This window comes from Gossypium raimondii, chromosome 8 (genome assembly GCF_025698545.1).
Source record: "Gossypium raimondii isolate GPD5lz chromosome 8, ASM2569854v1, whole genome shotgun sequence".
NCBI lineage: Eukaryota > Viridiplantae > Streptophyta > Magnoliopsida > Malvales > Malvaceae > Gossypium > Gossypium raimondii.
Window position 1 is genome coordinate 47607224 of NC_068572.1, and position 11547 is coordinate 47618770.

Consider the following 11547-nt stretch of genomic DNA (forward strand, 5'->3'; position numbering starts at 1 on the left):
AAAAAAATCAAATTTTACAAAATAAATTATATTGTTATGAAGATATTTTATTATTTTTATAAATGATCAATAAAAAATCCATAAATGATGAGATGTGAATCTGGATTATTAAGATTTTAAAACTTTTTTATGTGAATTTTTTATATATATATATATTTTTACATAAGATTTTTTATATTTTTAAATTTGATTAACTCTGATAATGATTTTTAATTACATAAATGAACCACAACACCGCCATATGTATCATTTCTTTTTGTATTTAATTTTTTATAACGTGTCATGCATCTTTTTAAGGTTAAAGTTTTATTAAAGGTCCTTGTACTATGTATTTTTAATGGATTTAGCCCCTCTACTCTACTGTAATTTGATGATTTCTAGTCCTTTACTCTTCGACATGTATATTTTCAATTTTGAGGCCATATTTTGTCCATGAATTTGCCAATTATTTGACGTGGTTTATTTTAAGAAAAGAAATGGTAATGTGGCATATATCCTTGGTACTTTTTCTATAATTAGACAAACATTACCCAGTTTTCCCATTTTTTAATGCGAAAAATTTGTCCAATTATATAGAAACACCAAGGTATACATTGTCATGTCCTTTTAGAAAAAAGCCACAAAAATTATTTGATGAAACTAACAGAAAATTTTGGTCTAAAAACTAAAAATTTTGAAAAAGTAGATAGACTGAAAATGACTAAATTATAGAAGAGGGGCTAAAATTGTCAAGAACTTATAGTACAAGGACTTTATTTAGAATTTGACCTCTTTTTAACTATGCTTGTCTGAAATCTGCGCTAACTATATACCAAATAATTATTAATTAATTTTGTCAACTGAAAATTCATTGGACAAGGCTGTCCAAACCCAAAGATTAACAGACCTAATTTCAGTAATTTGTAGTATTTGAAGAAATCATTTTATCACCAAAATTTGTTTTAGTCGTAATTTTTAATTACTCAAAATCGTCTTGCCACGTGCCAAGTAATCGTATGATGATATTAATCCGCCCCTTGAATAATTGTGAGAAAAATTAATATGGTTCAGGTTTAAGGTTGGGGGATTATTTTTAATGTTCGAATTATGTTTTTTCATTAAGAATGTATCTAATATTTTTCGGTAAATATTTATTATTTTTTTACTTCTTCAATATCATCACTTTCTTTTCAAATATAAATCAGTGAAAACTTTTACATGTTTAAGGTTTAAATTTATTGTTTTAAATATTTAATAGAAATAAATTTACTATAATTATATTTTTACATGTTTATTTTATATTTAGTCAGGTTTAAATTAACCAAAGATTTAGTGAATGATTAATATAGGCTTAAGGGTTTGCAATTAATCGACGATGATGCAGCCACTAGTTAGAAATATCAAGGAGTTTGAGGAATGGCAGTCAGGCCAACCAAGTTGCAGACTTTGTTGTGGTGGCCAACAGGGACTTGCTCTCTTTTACTCAATGATGTAATGCATCTTTTGTAATAGCTAAAAATTATAAATAAAAAAATTTTTATTTAAAAATATTTTAAAATTACAAATTAAAAATTTGAAATTATTAAAATTTATAAATATAAAATTTAGACAAAAAATTTATATATTTTATATTTTATATAAGGGAGGATTAGTTATATATTCTTCTACAGTTAATATTTTAATAATTTAATCGTCATATTTCATATTCCATTTATATATATTATGCATATTAAATTAGATGTAAATTAATTTTTTAACAATTTATTTTAGGTAAAAATTTTCAATCGTTAAATATATATAGTATTAGGCGATGCACAAGAAAATGTAATTTTAAAATGAGAGTATTTTATAAAATTTAGTTGAGGTTGAAGTAAATATAAAATGAAAAGAGGTATGTGTAGCAAATTTTAATCGTTTGCAATGAGATAATTATTTTATTTAGTTCATATAAGGATAAAATGTGGAATCAAAATATACAGTTAAAAATTAATGAAAAATATTAATAAATTTAATAGTTAATTTTGACTGTTACGCATTAAATTTAGTAGAATTAAGCAAACATAAGAATTTTATAATTATTATAATTTTAATTTTTGTATAATATGGATGTCGAACCCGTTTTTTTGAAAACAAAAATTTTAGTTGTCGACTTTTAAAAATAAAAATTGGAGTCGCCACCGATCCTTTATTAAGGTGTGATCGGCTCACCTTAAAATGATTTTGGTCTATGAAATTTGAGAGAATGAGTCCGAGAGTCAGTTACGCACGAGGAAGGATTAGCACCCTCGTAACGCCCAAAATCGGTACCAAATTGATTCTTTAATGCCTTGGTGTCGAAAATTTGAAAAGATTTTAAAAGGAAACTTTTTATTTCGTGAATGAATCAAAATAATAAGACATTCTTATTTTAAAGAAATAAAACACCACAGCCAGTGAGTTAGGGCACAATGTTTTTAAATCTTCAAAATACCCGAATATTGCCTTTTGCTTTTGAAAATTTTTATTTCGAGAAGTCAAAATATCAGGACCAGTAAGTTAGGACCCAACATTTTTGAATCCCCGAGAATAAGCTTTATTTGAAATCTGTGAATTTATTGCAAAACAAATACTGGGCTCTCTAAATTCATCAAAAAATAATCGCAATCCAGTAAGTTAGGATACGATTATTTTCTCGAGAATCATGAATGCCAAATATTTTAGAATTTATAAAATAGGATGATTTAAATATTTTGAGAAAATCAAAATATATATTTTTAAAAGGGATGCTAAAAGGGTTAAGGTATAACATGAAATAGATTCTCTATTTTCAAACATATATGAATAAGTATTTACAAATATATATACAAGTAGATATAATATACAAACAAATTTACAAATATAAATGACGTATATATTTAATGCATACATAGAAGTGTACATATAAAAAAAGGAAGGTAAAGAAATATATACAACAAGCTCACAATAGTTTCTAAGAATATGCATGCAAAACTCGTGTATGTATATGTGAAAATTGTGAAGATAAAAATATCAAAATACGCATATGTATATATATTTACAAAGAAAAGTATAAGTATATCGTAAAAAACAAAATAAAAATAAAAAAACATATGTACATAAATATTTATAAAAAAATATATAAAAGTTTTATTTATATATGTAAAAGTAAGAAAATAAAATAAAATAATGTATAAAATATATAGAGGTATTATATACTTTTAAAAAGTGCATATATATATATTATATAAAAGCCATGCGTATGTACATGTATTATAAAAAAACAATGCATGAATGTTATAAAATAATAATAATTACGTATATAACATATGCATATAAAACATTTAAATATATATACAGTATATACATAAATATGATAAAAAATGCATGTGCGTGTACATAGATAGGTATAATAATGATAATAAAAATAATTAAAAATATGGACTAAATTGAATTAAAACAAAAAAGGTAAATTTGCAATAAACAAAAAAAGAACCAAATTGGGGCGCGCGAGCAACAGTGGGGACTAAAAGGGAAATTAATCCCACCCCCCAAAACGCTGCGCAGCGAGGGATCAAATTGAAACAAAAATGAAATATGCGGCAAAATTAAAAAAAAAACAAAATGGATTTGATTGGAGCGCATCGCAAAAAGGAGGACTAATAGCACAAATATCTCATTTAAAGCCAGAACGCGCGGATCCTCCCCTCCGGGTCGGGTCACCGCGCGGGTCATGGCTACCTAAACGGCACCGTTTTGCAGTCGTTATAAAACCAAAAAAATTTCCCAAAAGCCCCATTTTTTCTTTTGTTTACAAATGATAGCAGAGAAACCCTCTGCTAGGGTTTCTTTTCCATGCCGCCGTCGCCATTCAAAGCCATTCCTATGGTTTCAGTCGGTGCCCCCAGTCACCGGTTACAACGGCGAAGGGAGCACCACGACAATATTAGGTAAGATCCTCTTTTTTTAAAAAAAAGCTAAAAACGGAAAAAAGGAAATCGATAAAGAATAATAAAAAAACCTTTCAAGATCTTTTCTTTAGAAAATTTTCCTCCTTTATTATTGTCTACAACAAACGAGAGATAAACAAAATAGGAGAATAATAGAAACACGATTTCACCTTCAAATCTTCAGTATTTCTCTGTCTTTTCGTATTTCTTTCTATTTTCGTATATTTTTTTACACTGAAAAATTCCCCCCCATTTACAGATTTTCCTCGGCTTTATATAGCCGAAAAATGAAGAAAAAATCAAAGAAATAACACAACATCTTTGTATTTCCGTTATTCTCTCCTTTTTTGCGTTTTTCTCTTTCATTTACTTGTTCTTTACGTCTGTTTTGCCGTTTGTTGCGCAGATTCGGCCAACTGGGGATGTACGTGGGACACGTACGTGCGCAAAGGGTGGTGGTGCAGGGCTGATGTGCGGCGGCTAGGGTTGAAGGTTGTATGCTGCTAGGGTTGCTGCTGGAATTTAGTTAGTGGGCTGTTTAGTTTGGGTCAGGTGTTGGGCCATTCTAGGTTTAGTTGGGCCCGGACATTATTGGGTTTGTACAATGGACATCTTGGAAAATATGTTTGTGCACTTAATTAATATTTAATGATAATGATGATAATAATAGTATAAAAAAGTATATAAAAGATTACATTTTAACTTAATATTTAATGATGATAATGAGAATAATAGTAGTAATAATATAAAAAATTTAAATAAATTAATGTCTTAATTAAGAAGTTGAACTCTACTTTAATTATATATGTGAAATATAATTTCATATAAAATAAAGTTTCTTTGTATGCTTTTTAAATATAGATATAATAAATAAAACGTGCATAATTTTTAAATATTATTGTTGAAAATTGAATGTAAAAGTAAAAATCAATAAGAAAAAATCGTAGGATAAATGATAATGTGATTTATGAAAACGGCAAACTAAAATTTTATTGTAAAATAAATAGGCTTAAAAATGTTAAAATTTAAATTAAAATATTTTTATTAAAATGTAAAAGAATTACTAAAACATACAATAGTTTAATAAAATTTAATATCAAATAAATAAATAAAATATAAAAAATAATTTAAGGAAACATTTTTAAAAAAAAAATAGTGTAAAGAAAAATGAAAGATCAATAAATTAACGTTAATTTCTGCAAACGTGACACAACTAGTCAATCTGGTGGTGTCATGTGGCAACCTCTCAAAATACCATGTGACAAACATAAATTAAAAAATATATACTAAAAATTATATTTATGTTTTCCATGTGGCATTCTAAGAGGCTGCCACATGGCACCATCGGATTGACTAATAGTACCACATTAGTACAAACTAACGATATTAGTGTGGAGGTACCAACTTGGTTGACGAAATACAAGTTAACGGATCAACTTGTCCAAAAAAATATTAGGGACCAACTAGGTACCAATGGACAAGTTTAGGGGCCAAATTATATATTATCCCATTTAAAAAAGGGTTGATATGCAGTTTGCCTTATTCTGTCAGCCAGGTTGGTACCATCACATTAACACCGTTAATTTGTGTTGACATGGCATTGATGGCCAATATTATAGTGACACATGGCAGCTTCTTAGAATCACATGTGACTAATATAAATTAGAAAAATAAAAATCTTTTAAAAATTATAAATTAATTTAAAAAAGTATACTTTTTTAATAAGTTTAGCTATCAACTAGGTACTTTTGGATAAATTTAGGGGGCAACCTACATGTTAACTCTTAAAAAAATAAACGTTGTTAACAAATTGAGATAATGTGTGACTGAATACGAGTTTAGGTCTTAACTAGGCACAAAAAAGGTTCAGATACCAACTAAATACTTTTGAACAAATTTAAGAGCCAAACAACATATTAACCCTGTTAAAAATAATACTTTATAGTATTTTTGTTCCATGATATATTTGTCTCCTTAATTAAAATTCATTAATTGTAATTGATTATTAAATTAAATATTTTAAATAATTAATAAATTTACTTATGTGTCACTTTTTGATTGGTTACACATGGGATGTTGTGAATTATTCCAAAGGTGCTTCTTTTCATGTTTGGGTGAATAAGTTACTTTATATATACTAGTTTTCTTTCTCTTTATGTATATATCATTTAGAATATATAGTATATTTGTAATATTTTGAATATATTATATGTATTTTTGTGTTTATAGAATATATTACATGCATAAATATTGTGAATTACAAATATTAATATTAAACTAATTAAATATACAGAGATGATTATGTCTAAACCTTATTTTAGTATCATATATATATATATATGATATGTATGATGTATATGATGAGTAATTTAAATAAAACTTCATACATTTTTTAAGGAGTAATTGGAAATATCTAAAAATGAAAAAATATAGGGTAAACTATTAAAATAGTCACTTTTGTTTACTTCAGGTTACATTTTAGTCACTTATATTTGAAATGTTACGTTTTAGTCACTTACGTTGTTGTGTTGTAACATTTTAGTCACTAAGCCGTTAATTGCCGTTAACGGTATAACGATAAGCTAACGTGGCATGTTAAATCATCATTGCAAATGAAAATTTTAGGTCAAATTCTACAATTGGTCCCTATATTTTTTCATTTTGAGCAATTTAATTTTTTTCTTTTATGTTCTTTAAATTTTTTTTTTAATTTTCCATTCTCTTCTACTTCTCTCTATGTTTTCCTCCCTTCTTCATTTCTTTTAATATAGTTTTTCTATGTTTTCCATTTGTTAAAACTAGTCCACAAGCTCGCCTCACTCGAAAAAATTAAATTGTTTTAAAAAATAAAAGTATAGGGACTAGTTTTAACAAATGGAAAACATAGAAAAATTTCGTTAAAAGAGATAGAGAAGGAAGGATAACAGAGGGAGAAGCAGGAGATAATGGAAAATAAAGAAAAAAAAAAGGAAAGTTAAAAAAAATAAACCAAAAAATTAAATTGCTCAAAACGAAAAAACATGGGACCGATTGTATAAATTAATCTGGATTTTTTTGTTTGAAATGATGATTTAACGTGCCACATCAGCTTACCATTACACTGTTAACGGCAATTAGTGGCTCAGTGACTAAAATGTTACAACGCGATAACATAAGTGACTAAAACGTAACATTTCAAACACAAGTGACTAAAATGTAACCTAAGGTAAACAAAAGTGACTATTTTAGTAGTTTATCCTAAATATAATTACTTTTGATATTTTTTGAAAATGAATAAATATAATTGTTGGTTGTTTCTGTTCTTAAGTGCATATCTATGCTTTTTGGAGATGATAATTCATGCATAAAACAGAAACTAAAATCAAATTAAAGAAAGAAAATATATTTAAGATGTATTGATGTTACATTTAAAATTGTTTTTCAAGTTTATTTATACTTAAATTTAAATTTAAAATTTGATGTTAATGTAATATAATAAATAAAGATTGTTTTAATTATATATTTATCAAAATTATTATTTAATAGTATCAATGTGTGGTTAAAACCAATATATATGCTGATACAGAGTATATGTAGAAAGGTATTTTTAGCACCATTAGTGTATATTATATTTGATAACAAAAGATTCAACAGTTTGTGTTAATACACAACTTGTTGATATAGAGTTTAGTTCTAATAGCCAGAATCAAATTCCGGCAAACTCAAATATATATAAAAGAGGGTGGAAATGGTGATTTTGTTCATATTCATTGAAGCGGCAGCTGGGGCAGGGGCAGACTTGGTTCTATGAAGAAGTGATAGTGCAGGTGCTGTTATATTTTTGGGTTCGGTGTTTCTTGTCGTATTTGTCATCAAGGACTAATAAACATTCAGCTTGGTGATGGAACCTAGGCTTTATAAGGTTCCATACAACTCGAAAATTGGAGCTCAGCTTCAAACGAATCACTAGTGGCAATCCCATTCCCGACTCCAGCAAGTCCTGCATGTTTCTCCCTGCGCCATACATCGGTTTACTTCGTGTTCCCACCGATAGCTGGAACCTTGATGGACTCGAACTCTGTGCATATAGCTTTCGTCCCTGCAAGTCGGATTCATATATTGAAAACAACATTTAAACAAAAAGCAAAAGATAAAAAAAATTCAATTGGTGGACTTGATTACGTACGTGTGAGATAGCGAAAGGCAGGCGGCCGAAGAATAAATCCATGGTTGGAGGGTGGATGTGGAGGCCGAAGAGCTTTGATTTATTTTCAACGAGCAGGTCCACAGAACAGTTGCAGGTTAGAATCTTGGTTGTAACACCTGAGCCGTCCACTCCTTCCCCTAGTCCGAATTCACCTACTCTTGCCACCTGCATTGCCAATCCAAGCATCGTGTGATAGTCTATACTTTATTACACTTTTCTCTTCATTCTAATAGACTTCACAATTTTTTTTTTATATCTTTATATAGCTTCACTGAGGTGCTCCGAAGTACTGAGAATTCTCTTTTTCCCTTGAATTAATAATAGGAAATATTCAAATCCACTATCTATTGTGATCCCTACAAGCAACTTGCAAGTTAGGGCCTTAGGATCCATCATTGGGCTTGATGCTTGGTTCTAGTGGGCAAGGGTTCATGGTTAAATACAAACAGTTGATTTTAGGCCCTTTTGGGATGAATTCTAGCAACCCATCATCTTCAGGTTCTTTGGATTTTTTTCTTGGGAAAGAAGGCTCTTGCCTATTTGATTTCTTGAAAGCAAAACAAAAATAACATAAAAAATAAAAATAGTATGAGAGACAGAAGACTACCTTCTTGCATAGAATTGCCTGAAAATATGCATTTTAAAAGATCATATGGCTATGAAATGTAAATTTTCTTGTAAAATTACTCTTTTAATGCGAGTTTCCTTTTGGTCTTTACGCTTAAAACAAATGTTTAATTGGTAACAGTGTTGTAACTCATCGTGTCCGGCAGCAACAAGCCAACAACCCAACATTGGAGTTGGTATTGGAGCATTATAAACTATGCTCTTGTGGGTACTTGCCTTTAGTTTTGAAGCAAAAATAGAGGACCATTGACCAATATACATACCTTAACAGAAATCTTAGGAGGTGGTGGCTTCGTAGCAATGTAGAACACAAGCAATGCAAATCCTAAGCTCAACACAAGCCTCCAACATATTTGTAAAGAAATCCAGGCACAAGAATTAGAGCTTCTAAAAGAACAATACCTCCACCACCACCCTTTTTTCTTCCCATAAAACCCTTGTCCTTCTTCATCATCATTGTCATCATCATCATCATCATTTTGATCACCCTTACCGACCCCATGGTCGATCATGATGAGGCGGTTGAATCCTCCTTTGTGATCGGCAGCAGCGACGATGCTTTTGTCATGCAAGAAGGAGTTGTTGGATCCACGAGAGGAAGAGTAACGGGAAAGGGTGAAGCGAGAAACGTCGGGGTTCTTGGTGAGGATGGCTGATTCGGAGGGTGTGGGGGAGTGGAAATGCAGGGTGACGGCGGATTGGTCTTCGTTGGTGGGGTTGCGGATATGATCGGCACTGTTTGCATGGGAGATGGTGGAAGGGCTTTGAACGTAGTATGCACATGGATAGGCGTGGAACATCAACGCTTCTTGGTCTTCATGATGACTGTACGTTTCCATCCTCTTCAACTAGAGAGAGAAACTATTACTACTGCACATGGAAATCAGAGAGAAACACCCATATATATTATTCATCAGAATATGGAGAGAGAATAACCGGATTTATTCAATTATGTATGATTCTTTTTTATTTCATTTTCTTAGATATAGATTTTGTATTTTATTTTATAGCTAGGGAGCCATGTAGGGCCCCTTTTGCCAATTTCAAAAATTTTAAGTTCATCTCTTATTCAAATTGAATAAATTATTTATACCAATGATTTTGTTTCTTTCTTGATTTTAATTGAAGCAATTACGCAATTTCTTAAAAATAAATAATGAAATTAAAGGGATCCTAGAGTCCAAGATTGGCTTTTGGACTAATTGCTTTGCACCGAATTGTCTCCAAATCTCAATCATTTTACATCCTAGGAATGATAACAAAGTAGGCACGCTTTCGCACTGCCTTTCATTTTTGTTCTTAATTTAAACTATCCTGATTTCCTTTTTCCATTCAAAAAGAAAAAAAAAAGGTTGACGTAGAAGAATATTATATTATATTTATGGAGAACAGCAAAACACTAGTGCACACAGCACACTCATAATTACATTGTTATAATGATGAGTGTGTGTGTGTGCGCGCTCATTAATTCACACTCCAACCAAACTACTAATCTACACCGTATTCCTTCAAAGATACTATACTGTATATATACTTTGCTGCTTGTATCTCATCATTCATATAAGAGATTTGGAATAAAGGATGAAAAATGGCTTGCTTTGCAAGGCATGATGAATTGTTATACAAGCATATCCGGGTTTGAATATAAATGGGGTTATGATGAAAGATCATTAAAGTGATCCTAGTTAGTGAGAAGAAGATTAGAAAGTGGGAATGGGATCGGAGAGCAGCATTTGGTTTTATGAGATGCCAAAAGCAACAGCGCATACTCCCCGTCTCACTCTCACTATCCTTGTACCATCATCACCAAGCAGGTGCCCCAATTCTTTTCATTATTAATTATTTATTTATTATTTTCTTCATCATTTCGCTGCCCTCTCCTGTAAATAATTTACCATTGATGTGTGTGAATTTTCCAACACTAACCAACGAAAAATGGAAACCCTTTGGGTGTTGAATTTTACCTGCCCATGAATCTTAATATTATTCAAGGTATGCTATGATTATTTTTTTTTTAAATTTAATTTAATTTTTATAAATCATTACCTTTGTTATCGTGTGACATCATTTTAAATTTATTTATTGTATACGCACAAAAAAGATTATAGTTATCTGACATAAAAGTAAGTGAATTTACTTTATTAAATATATACAATTAAATCAAAATAAAAATTTATACAAATTTCATCTATAAAATTAAATCAAAATCAAATTTACATGAGTTCAATGATATTAAATCAAAGTTTAATTTTGATATTTATCCCTAGTTCATTCCTATCCTAAGAATCCATGTTCCCAAGTAAGTAACATTAACCATATGTTCCTCCTTTGTTCTTCTTGTTTTTTTTTTTTAAAAGAATAAATTAAGCCCTTATATTTATTTTTCACTTAAGTAAGCTCTTGAATATTAAAATTTTAATCAATTAAACTCTTTGACCGTTAACTATTAAAGAATAATGGTTTCTTCTTTTAGATTATTTTTGCCATGTACCATGACAAGATTGTGCCACATGGTGAAAACTTCATATTTAAAATCACCGAAAGTATAAAAAATTTTAAACTAAAAGCATTATAAAATTTATTAAAAATATAGAAAATTATAAAATTTATTATAATGAAAAAATATAAAATATTAAAATAAAAATAATATTAAAGTATTTTTTAAAAAAGTATATAAATTATAAAAATATATAAATGAAAAAAATGTAAAAGATTATGAAAATATTTAAAATATAGATAATTATTAAAAATAATAATAATTATAAAATATTATAAAAAGCATAAAAAATATAAAACAAATTAAAAATATAT

At 29.0% G+C, this 11547-nt stretch overlaps 1 protein-coding gene across 1 annotated transcript; it reads right to left on the reverse strand.

Annotated features, from left to right (window-relative positions):
* Window positions 1–7494: 7494 nt before the first annotated feature.
* On the reverse strand, window positions 7495–9668 carry LOC105791776 (hypothetical protein). The gene is made up of 3 exons (XM_012620006.2): window positions 9000–9668; window positions 8089–8274; window positions 7495–8001 (listed from the first exon to the last, which is right to left on the reverse strand). Exons 1-3 carry the CDS (start codon window positions 9573–9575, stop codon window positions 7708–7710), a joined length of 1056 nt encoding a protein of 351 aa, XP_012475460.1. The 5' UTR covers window positions 9576–9668; the 3' UTR covers window positions 7495–7707.
* Window positions 9669–11547: the final 1879 nt, after the last annotated feature.

Excerpts from the sequence above, each read along its gene's own strand:
- LOC105791776 (XM_012620006.2), bottom strand. The coding sequence starts at position 9,575 with ATGGAAACGTACAGTCATCATGAAGACCAAGAAGCGTTGATGTTCCAC. Across the intron at positions 8,275-8,999 it reads CTCCTAAGATTTCTGTTAAG|GTGGCAAGAGTAGGTGAATT; the intron begins GTATGTATATTG and ends TTGGCAATGCAG. Across the intron at positions 8,002-8,088 it reads TGCCTTTCGCTATCTCACAC|GGACGAAAGCTATATGCACA; the intron begins GTACGTAATCAA and ends TCCGACTTGCAG.